The sequence below is a fragment of the Melopsittacus undulatus genome, chromosome 5 (assembly GCF_012275295.1).
Source record: "Melopsittacus undulatus isolate bMelUnd1 chromosome 5, bMelUnd1.mat.Z, whole genome shotgun sequence".
Taxonomy (NCBI): domain Eukaryota; kingdom Metazoa; phylum Chordata; class Aves; order Psittaciformes; family Psittaculidae; genus Melopsittacus; species Melopsittacus undulatus.
The window spans coordinates 27,002,595-27,026,123 of NC_047531.1; the positions used below are offsets into that span (position 1 = coordinate 27,002,595).

The following is a 23,529-nucleotide window of genomic DNA, read 5'->3' on the forward strand; positions in this document are numbered from 1 at the left end:
TTCAACAAGGAAAAAACACTGTATTCCAAATTCACGTACTGCCAAGTCCACATTTCAGAACAAGCAATATGAATGAAAGCTTTAAAAGAATGTTGGGTGCATCTGTTTTATTTAGCCAAAGTAGGCACTAGGATTAAAATTCATATTTGTGAATGAACCTGACATCTGCACATGCTGCTTCTTCAGAACTTCTCTAATCCATCCAGAAGGGAGATTTTCATATATGCATTCTATATTTCATATATGTATTCTATCTTACCCAAAAATATACAAATTAAAATATTAACAAACCCAGGAAAACCAGTGATTCCAAGTCTGTATTTGACAACGATCACTACAACCTACATTAAAAGACTGCACAGCAAGTTCTACAATATCAGAACTACCAATCCAAAATGAAAATTGCCTCCTATTCCTCTTTAATTATACATACCTAGATATGCCATTAATTTATGGTAACTAGAATTGGTTTTATAGCAGTTCATCTGGGAATAATAAAAGCCTAGACACAGGGTTATAAGAAAGAGACAGTACATTAGGTTTTGGGATAGACTTCCCATGCTCACTATTAGGATTCCAAGCAATTTAAATTCCTCTCCATAAATATTCTACAATGACCTTATAATTGGTATGTTAGTATTTGTGACTGCAGATTAAGATTAAACCATTTTAATGACTCTTATACTGAGTTAAGGTGCCTTGAGGTTTTTTAAGTATTTCCTACTCTGTTTCTTTGTAAGTTTTCTTCCTCTATTTTCCCATATACATAAAACCATGAAGACTGCCCATACCAGCAGCTCAGTCTATCCCAATGCTCTTATTCCAGCAGTTGCAAAAAGTAGCCACAATGGGAACAGAATGAGAGCAAGGTAATTATCTCTAACACTGCCTGAGATGTTCCTGCTCATCAACTATTAGCTGCTCAAGGACTTCTTGAATTCAGAGTATTTCTACACAGTCAGTATCCCTGGAAGGACTGAAATACCAAAGGTTAACATTGCAATTCAGGTCAGCAAATGTTTTGAACTAATACACCTTTCAATATCCTCCATTCAACCCTTCACACATTTTACCATAGATAAAAAACATCTTCAAAGTGTGCAGACATGCCTGATTTTCAAAACCATTACTAACCAGCCAAAACAGTAACATAAGAATTTAACAAGCTGTTCAAGCAATGCAGCCAGTTTCAGAAGGAATGTAAAGAACAGCGCAAACGGGTGGCAGGGAAGTCTAGTTTGTCCACTAAATCACTTAACAGCTCCTGCAGCTGCTAAATTTCCTCTGCACCTTTTCATTTCACCAGTCTCACCTCTGTGCCTGGCAAAATCTGGGAGCAGATTCTTCTGGAAGGCATGCTAAGGCACACAGAAAACAAAAAAATGTTTGGTGACAGCCAGCATGACCAATTTGGTGGCCTTCTATGATGGGGCTATAGAACTGATGGGCAGGGGTAGAGCAGTGGATGTCATCTACCTGGATTTGTGCAAAGTGTTCGACACTGTCCCACATGATATCCTTGTCTCTAAATTGGAGAGACATCAATTTGATAGGCAGATCATTCGGTGGATAAAGAACTGGCTGGATGGCCGCATACAAAGAGTTGTGGTCAATGGCTCAGTGTCCACCTGGAGACCAGTAACGAGTGGTGTCTTTCAGGGATTGGTGTTGGGACCACTCTTGTTCAACATCTTTGTCGGTAACATGGACAGTGGGATTGAGTGTGCCCTCAGCAAGTCTGCCGATGACACCAAGCTGTGTGGTTCGGTTGACACACTAGAGGGAAGGAATGCCATCCAGAGGGACCTTGACACGCTTGTGAGGTGGGTTGATGCCAACCTCATGAAGTTTAATCATGCCAACTGCAAGGTCCTACACCTGGGTCGGAGCACTTCCAGGCACAGCTACAGGTTGGGCAGAGAAGAGATTCAGAGCAGCCCTGAGGAGAAGGACTTGGGGATGTTGGTTGATGAGAAACTGAACATGAGCCGGCTTCAGTGTGTGCTTGCAGCCCAGAAAGCCAACCGTATCCTGGGCTGCATCAAGAGGAGTGTGACCAGCAGGTCGAAGGAGGTGATTCTGCCCCTCTACTCTGCTCTCGTCAGACCTCACTTGGAGTATTGTGTGCAGTTCTGGTGTCCTCAACATAAAAAGGACATGGAACTGCTGGAACAAGTCCAGAGGAGGGCCACGAGGATGATCAGGGGACTGGAGCACCTCCTATATGAAGACAGGCTGAGAAAGTTGGGGCTGTTCAGCCTGGAGAAGAGAAGGCTGCGTGGAGACCTCATAGCAGCCTTCCAGTATCTGAAGGGGGGCTACAGGGATGTTGGGGAGGGACTATTCATTAGGGACTGTAGTGATAGAACAAGGGGTAACAGATTAAAACTTAAACGGGGGAAGTTTAGATTGGATCTAAGGAAGAAATTCTTTACTGTTAGGGTGGTGAGGCACTGGAATGGGTTGCCCAGGGAAGTTGTGAATGCTCCATCCCTGGCAGCGTTCAAGGCCAGGTTGGACAGAGCCTTAGGTGACATGGTTTAGTGTGAGGTGTCCCTGCCCATGGCGGGGGGGGGGGGGGTGGGGGGTGGAACTGGATGACCTTAAAGTCCTTTACAACCCTAACTATTCTATGATACTAGGGGGAAAACAATCAAAGTGTTACTTTAAATACATGAAAACTGCATGGCACTTAAGCAGATGCCAATCTACAAACAAAAGAAATGGCAGAAAACAAAAGAAGAAAGAAGACTAGATGTATTTCTGGAACTTCATGTTGTCTTTATTTCCTCAACAGTCAATGGCACTTCTTGCACAGGTTGAGTGATACAGGGTGCATTTCTTTCCCTTTTATCTGAGAAAAGCATTGTCTTCGGTAGTACACTATTTTGTGTCAGGAAGCAGTCCTAGGAAAGCTCAGAAACTCAATATCCAAAACTTTCATTTCCTCCTCCTAATCAAAGAATATGAGGGCTATATTTTTCTAGGCACATTCAGCTTCTCAAATAAAGAATGCAAAAAGAAAAGAGGAGGAACTGCTACTGAGTATGAGGAAGGAAGGAAAAAAAAGAAAAAAAAAGGAGAAATATGCTTTTGCCTGGAGAAACACACACACATCCAATATGTACAGCAAAGAAGTCTAGGAACATCTGTGCAGAAAGCAGCATTCTACCAGCACAGATTCTGAAGGAATTCATTCCATACCTGCCTGTTCTGGAGTGGACCTTCCAAAATGGTTGCAATAGAACAGATGACTAAGGGAAAAAAATAAATAGGAACCACAGCAATAACACCTACTTGTCTAAACTGAAAAGCACAAGACTGATTGCAGATGCTGGGATAAAGGGGTTTTTTTCTGTATCAGGAGATAAATTTCTCCAGGAAAAAATTAAAAGTAATCAGTATATAAGAAAAGTTAAAACCTATTGACTATGCCTTGCAGAATCACTCTGTTCACACAGTTTCATCAGGTCTGTGAAGGTTTGTCAAAATTGTTTCTGTGCTGTGGTGCTTTGCTTGAAAAATTGTTTATAAATAAAACCCAATATTCCTATTGTAAGGAATCTACAACTGACATCTAGTCCACCTGCTTGACTACTTTAGGGCTGGCCAAGTGTGAAAGCATGTTATTAACAATATTGTCCAAATGCCTTTTAAACACTATGTTGCTTTGTACAGTCTCACATACTCTATGGATTATATGTACATTGACAAAGATTGGACTATGTTAAAAATAACATTTACTCACTTTGTTTACATACACTTTGCTTCAAATTTGACTTTATTTTAATGATCAGTATTTGAACTTCCTGCTCTGTAGGGTTTAAATTTAACCCTTTGTTAAATCCAACTGCTAAGCAGAAGTAAATCCAATCCCCCCTTCAGAAATGGCAGAATCCTGGCACTAAAGAACAGAAGTACACAAAAAAATCCCCAACTGTGTTCATATGACTGGAAAAATACTTATTTATACATTGCTTTCAACAGCTCTGAAATCCTTTATGCTAAAAATACAGTTTGCTTCAGATGAATTTGTCACAATCTCTCCAGCTGTTAAGGGTTTATGTTTCTCTTCATCTTTAGATTACATTAAAGTGGAGGCAAAGATTCCTTGGTTGTGAAATAAAGCCCTCGGCAGTTTGCAAACACAGAAGTTAGTTTCCCATGCACAATTATTTTTAATTTTTAGAAAATACACATTTTCAAGATATCAGATTCTCATATAAGCGTACACTACTTTTCTCACAGTACACTTGTGTCATTCCATGGGAAGAGCAACTGCCCTTAGTTCATTATAAATGCATTTCTGTTTCCGACACTTAATGTTGGGCCCATGTGCCTTTTTCAAAGAAGAACCAGAGGGAAAAAAAAAAAAAGAAGCATCTCCTCACTTTTTACTGTGCAGAATGGTATCCATTCTACTACTATTTTTAACATAACTGTATGAGGTCCTAGCAAACACTGTCCCTCAGCCTCAACTGGTATTACTGGACTTGCAATGGGCAGTCCTCTATGCAAGACGATGTACGATCCAAAGAGCCTACTTGAGTGAAGAATCCACTTGACTTCTTGCAGAGTAATTGCACAAACAACTTTCCTGTTGTGGTGCTAGCTTAAGTAGCCACCTTTCCCTAGCTATTTACTCTCTCCTTCTGTATTCTCTCAGAACACAATAAATAGCAAGCTATCAGCCTCCAGATCTCTAGATTCAAAATGCCCTGGACCAAAACGAAGATTAGACAATTTCTCAGAATTTTATCTTCCTGTCAAAATAACTGGCTCTCTTGGGAAAAGCTCACAGGTGAGAAAATGGTGGCTCTTCTGACCAACAGGCAATTAGGATGACCCCTTCCTTCTGGTTTTACATTGTCTCCACTCTTTGCGGCACTAGAAGGCCTGGGAAGAAAGCAAACGTACCTCTAATATGCAAGCTTAAGAAACCATTTACGATACCTCTTCATAACCTGTGGAGAAATAATTGGCTCTGCTTGTTCACAAGGAGACTAAGAAGTAATTTCCAGCCTCCCAGTAACTTTTCTTGTCAATTTAAACAGATACTGGTTCAGAAGCCATTCTCTTAAGGGAAAAAGAAAGGAAGAAGCAATGTGAAGGGTTAGACCAGCAGTGCTTCCATGATTTTATGACAACCCACAGTCTTCTCTGTCTAGATGTACACAAAGTTTCAGGTTGAAACCTCTATTAAAACTGCTGACTACTCCTGGGGGTAAAAAACAAACAAAAACCAAAGGAAGTGCCAAGTTTCTTTACTTAAACATAGCAGTATTTTGCAGGAATGCTGTGGAAACAGACAGAAAGTACTGGATTGTGAAAATCTGGGCAAAATACTCTTGTCAGTGGGTGAGGCACTGCTCAGATGGGAAAGAAAGAGAACAAGGAAAATAATACTACTACAGAAAGTGTTCATAATAATACATTCAACGTTGCTTCACACTTCCTAGTACCTCTCTCTTCTCCTGCTGTCAGGGTTTCCTTTATAGCACCCTTCTGGGGCTAAGATTGTTGGTGTCAGCTGTGGGAGGGTGTTACAGTGAGCCATCAGTGTCCCACGTTTTGTCCGGGGAGAAGCACGAAGTTTAGTGGTGGCAGGAGTGGAGCAGGTGGTCTCAGGAGAAGGTCGATATTGATGGCTCCCTCCTCCCCACTCTGAGAATCTCCATCTGGGTTATTCTTCCAACATGCTCTTACACCTCGCTCTTGCTTAATTGGTCTGCAACTCCATTTTAGGTCCAAGTTTACTGTGTATGGTGTGTATCACATCTGCTTGAGACCTGCTCTTTCAGGACTTCATTATTCCAAAAAACAGGTTTCCTAGCTCCCAGCCTTCACTTTTTACCAACCACTGGTGACTTCTTTACAGCACTGGGGTCCCCAGTGGCATCCTGAGCCCCCTCTTTTCAGCTTTTGCTCTACTGCTCTGTGTCCCATGTCCCCACTTGCAAGACCTCTGCTATCACACCATGCCAATGCTCCTCTGCATTACACTGTCCTTTGAGAATCACAAATACATCAACGTACACAGAATAACAACTTAGTACTACTACCTGTAGAAAGAAGTATGTTTATACCACACAAAAACAAGACAAAGAGAAACTAACTAAGCAGTAGCCACCTGGTCATTAGAAAAAAACACTGGTTTTGGGTTTGTAGCTAAGCTCCATATAGGCAAAGACAATTTTAGACAAAACTGGGCAAGTCCCAAGACTTGCAGAGTTAGTGTGAAACCTGGTGCCTAGGAATCACAACATTGAATTCACAGGGCAACAGATCTGCCTTAAACTCTAGAAGTCACTTAGTTGCATGTTTAAAGTTCAAACAACACAGACAGACAGGTGAAAGCCAAACCATGTAAGCTATCTGGAATGCATTTCCATGACTACCTTGATGGACACTGTCACTCATTTATATTTTTTTTCCCCAATACACTAACTTTTCCCAGCTGGAGCCAGCTGGTTGTCCAGGCAGTTTCATTTCAAAGCAAAACCATACAAAATCAACTTTCTGTTCCTGGTCACACATAGCCACTCCACAGGCTTTTAATCCAAACTGGACACACGTACACAAAGCAAGCAGGAAAATGAAAACCAGATATACAATCAGGATGAATTTTATATTCTATATTTTGTACTGCACAGAGCTACAGCACCAAATAATCTGTTATGGATATCTCTTTTAGCATTGCATCTTTCTGTGACAGGGATTTCTAACCATTGCTATTTCCAAAATTGAGGAGGCAACTACACTGCCTGGAGAGAAGTGATCTTGCCAGAAACCAATGCCCAGGTCAATCAAACATATATTTAAACATACTTTTGGGTGCTGCAATCACTTGAAAGTGGCTGGTTAAGATATTCAGGCTACCAAACAAAAGAAAAGGCAAAATATCTGAAACAGTAATTTTTGTTCCTCTGTGCAAGAAACTTGAAACTAAATTATCTTCATTACTCAGAATAGGAGTTGCTTAGTTCTGTTCAACCTATTAATTAATATTACACTTCTGTACATATTGTAAAGTGGCACAGAACTGATATAAACCAGGTATGGGCAACCGGTTGTATTTCTGTTGAATTAATCATGATAAGGAGTTTATGCGGCCTTTACACACATTATGCCTGGTGTGGGAATACAGCCAGTATAGAGCCTATCCAGCATAAACCCAGAATACTGAGGACAGACTGCTTGACTGAACATATAGCCTTGCAGAGCAGCACTACCATAACAAAGTGACCCTATGCTCTGTCAGCATGTTACAACACTTTCACTATCTTTCAGATAACCACTAGAAGTCATACACTTTCAGATACACTACTAGAAACTATAAAGTGACCAATCTACAGCTTCACTTCCCTACAGATATTAAAAATTAGTCTCAAGAAGATAATTCTGATAACTCCTAATGCAGTAAGTAAATAAACATTAGCATGAAGCTTAATGAAATTCTTGGCCATTCTTGTAAGATAAGGTTTCATAAAGGCTGTGGCTCAATCAGGAGACAACAGGAAAAAACCTTGGTCCACTGAGCTACCATGGGGAGCAGAAATCGCCATGATATACATCACAATAAATAGTGAAAAACTTTGTACGTTCACATACAGCACAAGCTTTAAGATATGTTACAACCATCATCCACCCATGTTCTCAACATTAAGTATGCTAGTTCAGTCAACTACATCATAACTACACTGATAGTAGGGAAGAAGAGAATAGAATATGAAGCTTTTTGAGATTTAACTGAATTGGAATTGTTGAAGAACGTCACCACAGGGTGAGATAAGGGTGGCAGACACGTGGCCTAAAGCTTACCTCAGGCTCACACAGGACTACAAGTTTACACTGCGAAAGTGAAGATTCAAGTCTACGCACAGGCCTACACACAGTATGCAGCGCAAATACCCCTTTAGAGGAAGGGAAACTTTGGGCTGGAAAACAGTAGTGGAGTAAAAGATAAAGCGCAGCCTATATTCTCTCTTCCACACTAATTGGAGAGCCAAGGTCCTGATCCTTTACCTCATGACAACAGTGTAAAATTATGCCAGATGGCAACAACCAAAGATCACAGAGCAGGTGACAGTGAAATTTTCATCAGACCATGGATGCCCTTCAGGCATGCGATGAAGAGAGCTACAAGGCACAGAGGGAGATGGCTACTAGAATAATTGATCCAGGCAATAGCAGATTGTTACCAACACCAGAGGATCCTCTCTGATGACACATTTATGTTGTTCTGCCACATTGCATCTGGCTTGAGCCAAAGAGCATACATTCTTGATTTAAAAAAACCCCAAACAAATAACTCAGAAGGTTGGAAATCTACATCTTCCAAGAGTCAGAAAAGAATCGTCAACATCTTATTTGATATGCACTGACTAGTAATAACTAAAAAGAATTAATTTCTTGGTTTTCTAGCATTTGTAAAACTACAGCCAAATGCTGGCATTTTATCAGCCATGGGAATCATAGGAAAAGTTTTTAGTCATACCCCAGAAAGAATATCACCTGATATCCAAAATATTTCATCATTTTCATAGACAAATTCTCATCCTATAAGATGCACTTCTCCTGAAGGTTACCTCATGTGCCCCTGAAGCTAGAACAGCCTGGCTTGCAGAATAAGAAGTAGTGCAATGCCATCTGCATAGTGCTGGAACCTGGTGAACTTGGTAACACTGACAGTACCAGCATGCAGGGCAAATTAACTTGGGAAATGCTGACAGATAAACTATACAGAATTAAAAGCTTAAGTGAAGAGAAGCTGTTTCTTTACTGAATAAGAAGGAAAGAAAGAGGGAAAATAAATAGAGGAAAACTGTCTAGAGTAACAAGTTTATTTTGTGACACAAACAGCTTGCACTGCTTCACTGTCCAGCAAGTTACACCACCTGTACAAATGGAAGAAGTTCCTAGACTTCCTATAACGAGAACAAGCAAAAAAATGAAAATGTGTGAAGAAAGAACAGTTATCAGCTGACAACTGTTGACAGAAACAAGTGACCAAATTTGTTCTACAACTCCAGCTACTGAGAGAAAATTAATGTCATGATCCTACCTATTTGAAAAGCATTTCTCTTCAGGTGTTAAGGAATACACAACTGCTAATTATTAAAGAATTTTCAGCATTCTCTGACCTTTGCAGTTTGCTCTCTATTTCACAATTTCACTTAACACTACTTTTTGAGAGCCTGAACCAATGAATGTTTATAGATGAATCACAAATGTGTTAATCGTTAATCTCTGTCCCAGTGTTACTCATTTTACACTCAATTTTGAAGGATGATTTTGTAATCCAAAGCTGCTATCCCAGAGCATTAAGAAGAAAGGGATCACCACAGAAATCCCCATCCTCTGCACTTGACATCAAGACATGTTGGGAAGACAGACCATTTTTCTTAAACAAGGAAAAAGAAAGCAGCTTTAACAAAACAGATGTAGCTTTTAGAGATACCTCCAAAGAAACAAATATTGAAGCTATATACTGAAATTAGTTACCAGAAAGGTAGCTAAGGTCAGAATTCACTGACTGTGTCATAAACCTACATTTCCTTGTAACTATCTTAAGTCACTACAGAACAAGGATTTAAAGAAAGCATTGCAGGTATATACAAACAATACCTGGAATGAAAGAAACTTCCATTATAAGGGAACAAGGTTAAATACAGGATGAATGTTCTGGTATTTGTAATTGTGACAGGTTACTTAAGGAACCAAGCAGTAATGCTAGAAGTCCTGGATTGCTTTTACATGTAGAAGCCCACCCTTCAGGAGACCAGGGTTTTCTGAGGTTGCTGCCAATGAACTTTGCAGATAGGCAGTAAATACATCAGGGCATTCATATGTTAGCCTGGTGACTAGTTCAGTATTCCAAATTCAATTTTACTCCTCATTGTCTCAGCCTTCTTTTAAATGAACCCTTCACAAAACATAAAATCATACTTTATTTACTAAGGAAAAAGAGGGAGTGGTCTGAATTTAGGTTCAGCGCACTGTGGTTCTCTCATTAGAAGTGGTGTTAACAGCAGCAGCTCCCTAGCAGCTCCATCAGAAAATGGAGCAACGGACTGTAGCACAAACTTTGCCTCATTTCCCAACAAGAAACAACACTAACAGTTCAAATTATCCACTAGAAGCTGCCAGCGAAAGGAAGTGTTTTGCAACTCCTGGGGAATACCGAAGGAAGCTGCGAAATATGAACGAACACATGAAGATAAAAAACCACAAATAAAAACATTTTCAGATCTCTGACAGGAAACTCCCTGTGCTTCAAGGGAGAATGCCGATAAACAAACCACAGCCAAACGAATGTCCGGGAACAAATCTGCATGCACTAGATGTGGTGTTATGGGATGGCATTTTTGTGATTTACCGACAGCAGCGTTACTATAAAACGTGACAAGTAACACGCCCGGTTTCGTAATAGTTTTGCAAGAGGGTGCCTTAAACACGCTGTGAACGGATTGCTCCGGATGGGAGTTTTCTCCGTTCCCACCGCGGCACTTGGGACAGCTCCAGAAGTTAAATACCCGCTGGAAGAGGCTCGGCGCACGGCAAGGCGGCTCCCGCGCCCTCTGCCAGCTTCCCCCCATGCGGACAGCAGCCGCTCCTCCCCGGCGGCACCCCGGCCGGGGCGCGGTAGCGGGCTGGCAGCGGACCCCAGACTGCTCTTCCCGAGCCGGGGTATTTACAACTTCCCGGGGATGGGTGGAACACTCCGGACAGCGCCCGGCTGTGGAGGGCAACCCTCGCACGGACGCTGCCCCACACCGAGAACCCCCGGGCGGGGGTCCCCAGACCCGGCACACGGCGGGTCCGGCCCCTCGCCTGTCCACTCTCCCTCCGACGCCCCGGGGCGAGCGGGCAGCGCTCCCCTGAGACGCCGCCGTACCTGCAGGACACGGAGAGCTCCACCTTGGTGGCCGGGATGCTGGAGCTGAGCACGTTAAAGTCCCCCACGGACGCCATGTTCGGAAACCCACCACTTGTACCCGTCGCCGGCTGCCCCGCCGGCTTCTCCAGTGCGAACATGGGGCAACGCTGGAGGCAGGCGGGGAAGGGAGGGGAGGAGGGACGGGCGGAGAGGGAGGGCAGGAGGCGGTGCCAAGCGGAGCAGCACCCGCACAGCCCGGGGGCTGCCACCGCCGCCTGAAGCGGGAGCGGGGCGGTGACGTCACCGGGAGCGGGAGCCTCGCGTGACTGCCCCATCGCGAGGCGCCCGGCGGCCGGTGCTAGGGCCGGGCTCGCGGGCCGGGGACCCCAGCGGGTCTCAGCGGTACCGCGGCCGCCGCCACCCAGCGTCCTGTGGGGCGGAGAAGGGAGCCGGTAGGAGCCATCCCGCGGGGCGGGCCGAGCGCCTTCTCTCCCGCGCCTTCACGGTGGGTTCCCCCTCGGCCCCTGCACGGAAACTTGTCCGGGGAATCCCCTCCTGTCCTGGCTGAGTGCCGAGTGCCAGAGTGCCCCGAGCTCCGCCCTGGAGGCAGCGGCGGGGGAGCCGGCCGGTATCGTGCCAACTTCACTGCCCCGCGCGGTCCGCGCCGAAGCGGGCCCGCGAGCGAGGCGCAGCCCGGTATCAAGCGCCTCGGGCGGGCCCCTCGCCGCCAGGGGGCGCAGCGGGAGCAGTGCGCCGGCCAGGGGCGCTCTGCGCAGCGGGGTTGTGAGACACCGAGACGGTCGTTAGTGCTGACTGCCCCTGTAAAGAGAACGGTAATTGTTACTGCCAGAGGCTTGAGGGAAAAGCCGTGGGGTTACCGGAGTTATTACATGCGTCGACACGTTGAAAAATGGGAATTCCACTTGCTCCAACTTGCGCTCCCCTGTTTTTTAAAGACCTGATCCAATCCACGCTGAATCGATTGTTCGGGATAGTCCGCAATAATCATAACAGTCCCATCATCTCATCTCTCGTGTTTAATTTGTATCCATCATCATGCTATCTAAGTAGCCCCTGATATTCATGTCTCATCACAACAACTTGATGGGAGATGAAAGTGCTAAGGTTCCCATGTCACAGGTGGGAAGGTGAGAAGCAAGCAAATTCAGTGCCATGTCTATACTCCCACAGGATGCAGGACAAGTCAAAGATCATAGGATATCAGCACAAGTCCTGTACAGAAGTCCTCTGCTCCTCTGTCTGCTATGGTTTTATGTGTAAAAATAAAAACGCATATGGTGTTTGTTTCTAAAAGGCAAATGTGGCTCTAAACCCACAAACATTCATAAAATCACAGAATGGTTTGGGTATTCCAGTTCCAACCCAGCAAACAGTTGGCTTTCTGGGCTGCAGGCACACACTGCTGTGTCATACTCAACTTCCTGTCAACCAACACCCCCAAGTCCTTCTCCACAGGGCTGCTTTCCAGTCCATTTTTTGCCCAGCCTGTATTTGTGCTTGGGTTTGCCCTGACCCAGGTGCAGGACCTTTTGTATCATTGTATATGATTTATATCATACCTTATCAGAATACATTAATTTTGGATTTAATTTCTAGATTCTTGTTGGTGTCATTCAAATTCAATACATGATGTCCATCGAAATAATGATGGACAGAGAAATTGAATGTCGATACCTGGTTAGATCCCAGTCAACAGATCAAGCAGTGGAAATACAGAAGGCAGCAGCATGGTCTTATGTACAGGATGTATACTCCCTGTGCACAGCATGTGTCTGAAATGTAACTTCAGTGACAGAAACTCAGGGAAGATACAACAGATTTTTATTCAGAAACTTCTGACTTCACACCCTGCTTCTAATCAGGAAGTTATCACCTGAACTCTCTTTCTTTTCCTCCTCTTGCACAGTCGCTGCATACAAAGCAATTTCTCATAAGGTATCACCAAAGCATTTCTTCTTAAGCCAGCCTGTGTGATGTTTTCAGCACAGCCAAGAAGCCATGTACCTTCACAAGTATTCTAGGTGTGTCTGCAGGCAGCCAACCTACAGCTGAAATTGCTAAAAATAACGAAATCAAATTTAGTTCACTATTATCTTTGTCAAAACAGTAGTGTGAAAAGATAGATAAAGGACCATTGGTGTCTTGGGAGGCTTATGCTGAGTATAGATAGGGTTCCAGATGACTAAAATTGGTTTTATGATAACAATTATAACTCCTTTTTAGCATAATAATATTGTTCATCTACTGTAAAAGTCTAAACATAATCAGTGGGTCTCACAGGGCATAACATGGATAACTTTAAAGACATGAATAGTTATAATAATAACCATAATATATTGCTATATATTATGTAACTCTATAATAACAATAGACATAGAATCACAGAATGGTTAGGGTTGGAAAGGACCTTAAGATCATCCATTTCCAACGCCCCCACCATGGGCAGGGACACCTCACACTAAACCATATCAACCAAGACTCTGTCCAATCTGGCCTTGAACACCACCAGGGATGGAGCATTCACAACTTCCTTGAGCAATCCATTCCAGTGCCTCCCCACCCTTACAGTAAAGAACTTCCTCCTTATATCCAATCTAAACTTCCCCTGTTTAAGTTTGAACTCATTATCCCTTGTCCTGTCACTACAGTCCCTGATGAAGAGTCCCTGGTATGGTAACTTAAAAGTATACCATTGTAAGTGTAATATGTTCATATATTCTTCCCTGCTAATGCACTTTAGTTCACTGCTTTGGGTCAGGTAGGGGGTTGGTTGGATGGTTTTTATATTAGCTGATCTTAATGCTTTTTTCTGCTTAGAAAAATTAAATAGTTGGTTATTGGTGATTTCATAAATAGAGCATCCTATGAAAAATAAACAGTTAAGATAATTCAAGGCTTCAATGTTGCTGGGGAGATACCCATCTTCTCTCATGATTATAAAGGCATAGCTATTTTGTCTTCTAATGCTCCAGCTGAGAATAAATACACAGTTCTCAAGCACTGAGAGTGATTTATATGGGAGAGAAAATAGAAAACTAAACTGAGGGCTAGTTGAAAGATATGCAACAATGGGGCCATGTACACATTATTATAACTCCAGTGAGGCACCTTATATTTACTTATTATTAAATGGCACTAAGGCATGGGGACTGGAACAATACCGAAGTATTAAGACAGTATCTGGAACTTACGTATGAAATAGCTATCAGGTTGCAGTGTGAAAGAACTGTCAGGGCTGTGTGTTGTATATGCTATCCTGACATTTGAATGCAATCAGAGTCTGTGACAATTTTGCAGCAGAAAGCAGGACATGTTTTCCTCTGTTTCTTTTGCGATTGTTACGTTATTATTGTCAACAGTTGCTAATTACCAGATAACTACACAACTTGTTTCAATATGTGCAACCTAATTTAAGGAATGAGGGATATATTTGCAGTAATTACAGAATAAACTATGAACAAACTACAGATTCTAGAATAGCTGTAATGTGTAACGCTGAGTGATTGCTTTAAAACATCACTGTTTCCAGGTTTCAGCAGTATAATTGAACCTGAATGCCACAGGATGTGAACATTGATTACTCCCTTCCACCCCCTCAGCTTTCTGCCTCGTAGATCATTATTAGACATCTCAAGAAAAGTTTTATGAGTCAATCTTTGCACTCCTAAAAAACCCCAACCACACACATAAAACTAACACAGGCTAATCTGTAGGAAGTTAAGAAACTGGAAATGGCAGTTGTTCTTCTATAGATGTGAAAGAATTTGTGGATGAGTATAGGCAAGAGCTTTGAAGTGAGCTTCAGCGTTACTGGAACAAAACAACTGCGACTATAAGCCAATACCATTTTCATGACAACCAAAATGCAACTTAGTAAGTCTGAATCTGTGATGAACATACCATATTTCTTGGTTCCTCCTCAAATACTTGTTGGGTAATTCCCTTAATTAACATCCAACAAACACCAGCTTCTCATCGTGGCTGCTGTCAAACTTTTTCTTTCAAGACCCTGAAGAATGGAATGAACTTAGCCATTACTTGATCCTTGCTGGTAGCTAAACAGAGCACTGAAACAATGCCAATATCCTAATACACACTGCAGTTCGAAAGTTGTGTCTTTCTTTCCTGCTTTTTATTACTATACTTGGCTTCCTTTTCCTTCACTACTGCTAATTGTTTTAATCCATTTACCAAAGACACAGCTTTTGCTAGTGCATTTGCAACCATCAGCACCACCATCATTACTAAAACCATTATCAAGCACAGTGAGTGAATCCAGACCATACGCTTTAAAAGCCATCAGTAATACAACATGCTGAAGGATATGTTCAGTGCCTTTATTCCTCTAGTATGTATTATCTCCTGTAACTCCATGATTTCATAATCCACTTTGAAAACACAAATGGCTTGAGCTCTGTTTTTGTGATAGTAAAGTCTAAAGAAGATGTCTGAGTCAGAGGCTACACATAAAGAAGAAATCTCCACTCCTTCAAGATTTGCACTTTAAACACTTGTTTTTCAAGGGCTTACGTGTGCAGTCTCACAAGTGTCAAGCAGAATACATTCTTCAATAAAAAGTATCTAGGCCTGTGTTTCAAAGCCTTTGAAATCTATCCTTACTGCCTGCAGGAGAAAAGATCACCTTGTCACTATGGCATGAGCATGAGGAAGTTAGTGAGTCATCAGTACAGAAACAGCTAACAATTTCACCATTTCTCTTACAACGAGTTAGCGATAAACTTGTTTGTATACCTTTTCACTGATTCCGTGTAGAATAAAGTCACAATGTATAAATACCATTTCCCCTCTCCAAAGACACAAAGAATGGTTATTCAATAAATACTCTCATCACACTATGTTATACTTACTGGCTATGTTGTCTGTCAACACACCTTTAGCTCTACATTAAAGTTTCCTGCATTATTTCAGGCTTTCTTCTAGTTTGATCCAGGTCAGAAGAGACATCATCATCAGCATAACCATAAGGCTACTTCCTTCCACATGCTTAGGAAAGCATTCTTCCTTAGCATCAGAACACCCATTCCAGGCTAAATAGCACAAGTTCCAGACACAGTTTGTTCAAGAAGTCTTCAAAATGGCAATGACCCCTGAAGTGCTCTCAGGATAGTCCAGGATGTCATCCAATCCATTTCATGTCTTAATATTTAGTACTCTAAGGTCTCTACATTTATGAGTGGAGGAATTTTAGATCTACTGAGCACTTTTTTCTGTCTCTTATCTCTAGAGAAAAGCATGTAACATGGATCTCAAGTTCTAAAAATGTGACTTGGGAGTATTTTGAGTACAAGGTTTTAGCAGTCAACTAATTCAGATTGCAGTTCAGATTTCATTTGAAAGGACAAGGAATCAAAAGTGGTGAGATCTTTATACATTTTCAGCTGAGCCATGGGCCAGACTGATTTAATTTCTGGTCAGGTTGCCTGAAAAATGTAAGGATGCATTTAAAGCCATTTTTCTAGAAAGACAACTAATGACAAGTTCATGGCACCAGACATTTTCTGGTGCTGCTAAAGTAAAAGTGTTTAATATGGCAGTAAGGGTGGTGACAAAAAGATTGCCTGCATACAGTTTATCTCAAAAAGTCTGAATAACAATGTTCTCCTCAATGAGCATAAGATCAGACAGTTCAACGTATTCATCCCAAGATCAGCTGACTATTTTAATTTCGAAAGAGGAAATACACTTCTTTCTCTTCAATCACTTCCCATGCTTTTGCACTACTCTTGATGATTGGAATTACTGTTTTCTGTCCTTCCCTGCCATGCCTGCTCACCTCTAGGCCTTTCATATTTCTAAGAAGTATCAGTTGATTTGCAGAAAATACGTGAGTGTTACAAATCACTTTGTAATAATGTATTTCACAGTTTCTTTCTCTGCCTAATCTCTACCCACATCTTCTCCCTCAGCGTGTTTCCAGAGCATTCCTAAAATCTCTACCACTGTTAGCAACACATCTTTGGAGGCAAAGTGTTCATGTGTAAAATTTGCTTTGTGAATTAGCAAATGCAGAAAAAAATTAGCACACTTGGCCTCCACAGCTAGTAGTTATGTTCCACAGTTATTTTCTTTATTGCAACTGGAATCAAGCTCAGTTCTTTTAGGAAAAAACCTTTGCAGCAGTTCTGAAGCCAAGAGCAGCAAAACCCAAACAGCTGTATTTGAGCCATCCCTCTGCGTCAGTGAATTTGTGCCTTTTGTAACTCATGCGCAAGACTTCATGTTATTTCCTAATAACATAGGGGACAGCAGCTCATGCAGTTTCAGGCATGGAAGATTTCAGTGTCTCTGCCAAAACAGACACAGATTTGATCTCTGAGAGTAGGCTCTGGGACAGATTCCACCAGGGAGCAGCAATTACTGGTCTGTTATCTACCCTTAGTTATTCAGACAAATGTGAGGGTAAATGGGGATGAGGATGATAACCTGGACTGGTCTGAGTGAGTGTTGGATACACTGCCTGTCAATAGTCACACACTTGATCTCACAGAAATATATATTCTGGATGATATATCAGGTTCACATATTGTATTAGCTTCCCAGAAAGATCCCAGTAGAGCCAGGGTAACACTATATATTCTAAATAGCCAGCAAGAAGCAAACTAACATTTCTTTCAATTGCCTTGTAACAGTTTCTTTCACAACTTTCTCAGTGTAAGCTTAGAGAGTGGAATTTTAGAAAACCTGTCACCATATGTGCCCATACCCTGTCAGTTGCTTCAGCATTTTGGAAAAAAAATGAAAAGTGGTGGATGCTTTGTATTCCTTCAGGGATAAATGGAATCCCAGCATGTTGTCGGGTCCCTGCCATGTACTATGTTTGAGGCAGTCATGCTTACAGTGAATCTCTGTCCCAAATTTATTTTGAAAGCTGGTTTTGATTTTGTGTTAATTAATTTATTCATTTCCTGATTCTTCTTTTTTTTCTCTTTTTTTCCCAAGATTACACTTGTTTTGTTGAAGAAACCAGAAAATGCCCTTTGGAAATAAAGAAAACATGGCTCTGCTTTCATAGAGGAAAAACTTCATGGCTTCTTCAGGTTCTCTTTCATATTTGTTAACCCACTGTTAGACATGGTTTAGTGTGAGGTGTCCCTGCCCATGGCAGGGGGGTTGAAACTAGATGATCTTAAGGTCCTTTCCAACCCTAACTATTCTATGGTTGTATGGAACTATAAAGGGCAAGCCTTTTCCACAGAATGGGGTCCTGGAATATGGTCTGGACTCTGGGAAGAGAAGAAATTGTGTCTGGAAGGATTTGTGAAATTGTGAGAGGATATAAAACACTCCGTTTTCCAGCTGAAAGACTTTCTGAGTGGGTAACAGACCCTACCAGTACCATCTGTGTTGTGATGTGATTTGGCTTCTGCAATTGATTTTATGTCTCAACCTACAAGGATTTCAACAGTAACTGAAATACTAGGAACACTATTTAAAACCTCCACCCCCACAATTATCAATCACTATTCCTCAATAGGAGCTTTAAGGTCAGATGCTCAGTCTGTCAAAGCAGACTTTAATCCGTTAAATCACTCTTGCTTTCATCTCCAGGAAAGGCCTCCAGCACTAAGATCTTTCTCTTCAGATACTAAAAGAAAGTTTATCATTTTAGAGTAAATGTAATTTTCTGAGCCACTCCACACGGTTGGGTTTTTCAGAGCCCATAGTTCACGCCCAGCACCAGGCTTCTGGGCAGGGAAAGAGCTGTGCAGTGGTCTGGGTTGCTCTGCCCCTTGGTGTGAGGGGAAAACCGGGCCTCCACATACACAGCTGGATGTCTCTGCACCAGAAGTGAGGTCCTTGTACACAAGATGTTTTGACGAATTGCAGTTCCTGTGGGGAAAAGTCTTCTTTTTCTGCTCATTTACCATAAGGAAGCTCCAAAGTGAATACACTAACTCTCAGAGAAGCCGATTTTAACCACTCGTGACTCATTTATATCTATGAGCTAAATTTTCCAACTTTACAGCACTTATTTTGATTGCATTTTATAATGACAGTTATAGTCTCAGTTAGCAAACATTAATTTATGATATGGGTTGATTTAATGTTATTAATGAACTATCAAAAAGGCAGTCTGACTTTTAGTAGTGACATTTAGCAGCACACTAAAATATCTAGACAAGAAATGAGAAATTCAGAGTTGTTTCACTTTCTTTCATGGAAACAGAAAAGGACTTCAGATGGGAAAGTGAATTTAAAAATAATATTTCTTCTTTTGTCCATTCTCATTTATTAAATTTTGTATAAATTTTAATTTTATAATATTTTTCATGACATTAGAATAACTTTAAGCAGTTGACAGCATGTGGATTGTCTTTCAGGAACACTGTCCATCAGATTTTCCTCATTTCATGGTGACATTTAAGCAATTAGGATTTTAATGAGGCTGAAAATTTAAAGCCCAAATAATGTAATGAGTTTGACTGTCTTCCAGAATGACTGTGGCACTAATGCAGGAATGCATTTAACCATATGCTTGAACAAATAACTGTGTTGCTGGGCAGCAGCAGTCTGCCTGACTGAAGTGAGGTGTAACCCCACACTTAACATCAGCTGAGTTTGGAGGATTTATTGTAGTATTTTTTTACCTGTGGGAAAAGTACCAGTACAGTATTTCTGTTTTCTCACATGTCACATTCAGCTGTCTCAATGTACTTATTCATATCCACAAATTATTCAAATGAGACCTGATCCATCTAAGTGGTATTTGCACTTTTAAAATACCTCTTAGAATTGCACAGTGTCTCTCAAACGAGAGGTAAATTAGATTTTGTTGCTTAACAGGATATGAAAGATTAAACCGTATCAGTACCATAGACTGAATTGTGCTGGTGGCTGTCAGGACTTCTAATTCTGTATCTGCAATAAGTGAGAGCCTTTTGTTTCCTCTTCTTTAGAGAAAGGTCTCGCATCCTGATGAAATATTTTTCTTCACCTAAAGTGACTTCACACATGTTATTTATCCAGCTGTGGAATAAACATTTATCCTCAGAAATAAAGAGCTAATTTGCTTGGGGCAATTGCCAGATACCAGCAGCAAACTTTCCAGAGTCACAGTAGTAAGAATTCTATGAAAATTATCCTACTATTTAGGTAACCATAGCACGGTTGTGTTAAAGTTATTCTGCAAAAAAGATGCTGGCTAGCTGCCAGTGCAACAGGCATTTCTCAAAGCTGAGGAGGTAACTTAATGAACACTTGGTTCTTTGTTGTGGGAAAAAAAAAGCCCAACAAACCACAAGAACACCCAAACCCAAACCAAAACACACCACCAAAAAAGGCCAAAACAAATGCAAAGCAAAAGTAAATGGCAGGTTTAAAAATAGTCACAGGAATTGCATTTGGAATTTTCCTCAGAGGTAAACACAAAGCTCCCTGAAATGAGCAATAAAAACAAAAAGATCATTTATTTGACTAGGATTTCCCCATTTCATATTTACGTATTTAATTTAGAAATTATATATAAACACAAATAATTTAGATTTGCTAGTTCAGTAGCTTTAAAAGTGGCAAATTTCTCTTACTTTGCATGAATAGGAGAAAAATTAGAAAAAGAATGATTCTTAAACATATTGGATATCCAGATCATAGCAGAAAATTGAACAACCTCAAACAAACTCAACAGAACAGAAATGAACAATGAACTAATTAAGCTGCTTGACTTTAACAGATAATTTAGTACAAATTAGCATTAGACTTTAAATATTAACTTCAGTTCCTCAGTCATTTACAGTTTTGGTGTATCTTTTCATATTGATATAATTAGCATAGCTATGTTTGATATATTTGATTACAAAATGTATTTTTAATCCAGTTTCTGTGTTTCCCAAGAAGCATAAATAACCCTTTAAAAGGGCAAGGCGCTTCAGAAGTTTGTACTTTCTCAAAGCCTTTTGGAAAAAATATTATACATGCTTCAGTATTAGTCTTTATAAAGAACAAGCTTGGGTTCCTAACACAAGGATAAAAACCCTATACATAATTCACAGAATTGTGGAATCATAGAACAGTTTGGGTTTGAAAGGACCTTAAGGTCATCTAGTTCCAACCCCCCTGCCCTGGGCAAGGACACCTCACACTAAACCATGTCACCCAAGGCTCTGTCCAACCTGGCCTTGAACACTGCCAGGGATGGAGCATTTACAGCTTCACTGAGCAACCCATTCCAGTGCCTCACCAGCCTGACAGTAAAGAACTTTCTTCTTACATGCAATTTAAACTTAATTAATAATAATTAAATTTAATTAATAATAATTGCTGAAGATGTACTAATCCTAACTTTCAGGCCAGTTTTAGCCTTGCAGCATACCTAATTCTAAGATCCAGCTCATGAATTTGATACAGAATTAAATACTACCTGGCATCTTGTAGAAACAGACTCCCAATATAAATGTTCTCCTCAGTGCCACTTAAATCCCACAAACTGGATCATGAACCATGTGTCAGAAAGAGTCACTCTCAGCTGTGGTTGGACTGTAACACAGTTCTTTTCTCAGCTCCATAAGTAATCTTGAATTTACCCTCTTCAAGACTTACCATAGCCAATGCCTTGGCAATAGCATTGGCTGAGAAGCCACTCACATTGCAGAACCACACTATAGAAAACCTACTTTATCATCTCTTTTCAAATTAAAAACATGTTTTATTTAGTCATTCTGTTCTAACATTCTAACATCTATATTCAACCTTCATAGTCCCTTCAGGTGGAGAATCTTAATGCAGCAAATTAGCTATTCTTCATTATTATCTAAAGCTTAATTTAATTCAACTTTTAAAACTCAGTAACTTTCATTTTACTTATTGCTGTAGATGTCTGTCCAACTATAAATCTAACATGAACCTTAAATGCAGCTTTGCATCATGAGGCCATCTCAGCATGGTAGCTAATGTAGCAGGGAAAGCATCATTTCACATTGTCCAAAATGTGGAAACCTGCTGTTCTTATCAAAGAGTGATAGGATCACTGAGGTTGGAAGTGACCTCCGTGTTTCATCTAGTCCCTCTGCTCTGAGCACAGCCAGCTACAAAGCTAGGTCAAGGTGCTCAGGGCTTTGTTCACCTGGGGTTCAAAACTCACTAGGCAGGGGTTGTGCAGCTTCACTGGGTGACCCTTTCCAGTGTTTAACCCCTTGTAAAAATTTCCCTTATATCCAATTGGGATTTCTCTTGCTGCAGCTTATGACTGTTGCCTCTTGCCCTGGTTTTTGTGTACCTCAGAGGTAAGTCTCATGCTATCAGCTAGCTCTACTCAGGTAATGGAAGACAGCGGTTAGATGACTCCTTGTCCTTCTCACCTCTAGGCTATACAAGATTTCCTTCAGTTTTTCTTGTTTAATATGTTCTATTCATCAGCTCCCTAATCCTCTTAATAATCCTGTACTGGCATCTTTGCAGCTTGACTGTCTTATATCAGGGGTCCCAATGTTGTACCCAGATGGGACCTGAGGGAAACAGTCACTGGCATTGCCTGCTGGTTATGCTACCACTTGTGCACCAGGGGTGTTTTTAACCTTCACGGCTGCCAGGGTGCCCTGCTCACTCATGTTCAGTTGGTTGTCTGCCAAGACCTTTGCTGCAGAACTGCTGTTGAGCCCCTCAGACCCCATCCTGTACCCATGCCTGAGCTTATCCATTCCAAATGCAGGGCTTTGCATTTGTCTGCCTCAACAGAGACTCCTGTTGGTTTGGTTCTCCAGGCTGCAGAGCAGATCAGTGCCATAGATGGTGAAACCCTACCCCTAACCCTAGCTGTGGCACAGGAGCCTCTCTCCGCACAGAAAATCAATGTGGAAAAAGTCTTTATTGGTTATTCTCTCAAACCTGGTTGTATTTTTTCCTTTACAGTAATAATTTCTCACAGCATAACATAATATGGTAAAGAAATAAACATTAGTCATGGTACAAAATTTATCTCAATTTGTTCTTTTAAACTAAAGCATTAATTTTTATTTAATTTAGAAGAACCCCGAACCGTGGGCAGATTGTAGCATTGGTTCTAATTTCAGCCTTGGTGCAACTTCCCAACCAGTCTGTGAACTTAATATACTAAAAGATACTCTCAGGCTGTAGAAGCCAAGCCATAACCACCTTCTGCACCATTGCCTTATGTCTGCTCCGTGGACCTTGGCTTTCCTATTAAGTAAATACAGCACAAGGGTCTATTTGAGTTACTCTCTAAAACTTAGTTATGTCTTTCACTGTGCAATGAATCTTTGCACTTTACATTTACCCTTTTCTTTATATTGTCTGAAACTGAATTCCTAATATTACCCTTTCAGCTTATCTTTGAAAAGCTCTATTGAAATATGCTATTCTTTTTATAGTTGCTTTCCAAAATAAGCTTCTTACAGACATTTGCTATCTAAATCTAATTAATTAAATTGATTCTTCTTTTGTAGTACAGGAAGACAGATAGGGTGAGAAATGCAAATACTAATACTAACACATTTCATACCCATCAAAGGCTTTTTTACCCCACTATGCTATCTGGGAAATTGTATCTGCAATGCAAATGAAAAATAGTAGCAGTAGTTGTACTAAACAGACAGAAGGTACACACATTTCTTTAAGTCTTACTTTTTATGTTTAAAACATTTCTAAATACCCTT

General features: G+C 41.1%; 2 protein-coding genes across 4 annotated transcripts in view; both read right to left on the minus strand.

Moving 5' to 3' along the window:
• CPNE8 (copine 8) overlaps positions 1 to 11,070 on the minus strand; it is a 97,784-nt gene extending 86,714 nt beyond the window's left edge. For all 3 annotated transcript variants that reach the window (XM_005148418.3, XM_034063215.1, XM_031048337.2), the window contains exon 1: positions 10,898 to 11,070. In XM_005148418.3, coding sequence (XP_005148475.1) covers positions 10,898 to 11,037 — 140 coding nt within the window. In that variant the 5' untranslated portion in view covers positions 11,038 to 11,070. The remainder of the gene's footprint in view (positions 1 to 10,897) is intronic.
• A 167-nt stretch (positions 11,071 to 11,237) lies between these two features.
• LOC101871450 (sucrase-isomaltase, intestinal-like) overlaps positions 11,238 to 23,529 on the minus strand; it is an 80,952-nt gene continuing 68,660 nt past the window's right edge. The window contains exon 20 of the mRNA XM_034062931.1: positions 11,238 to 11,732. Within this exon, the coding sequence (XP_033918822.1) occupies positions 11,238 to 11,732 (495 nt within the window). The remainder of the gene's footprint in view (positions 11,733 to 23,529) is intronic.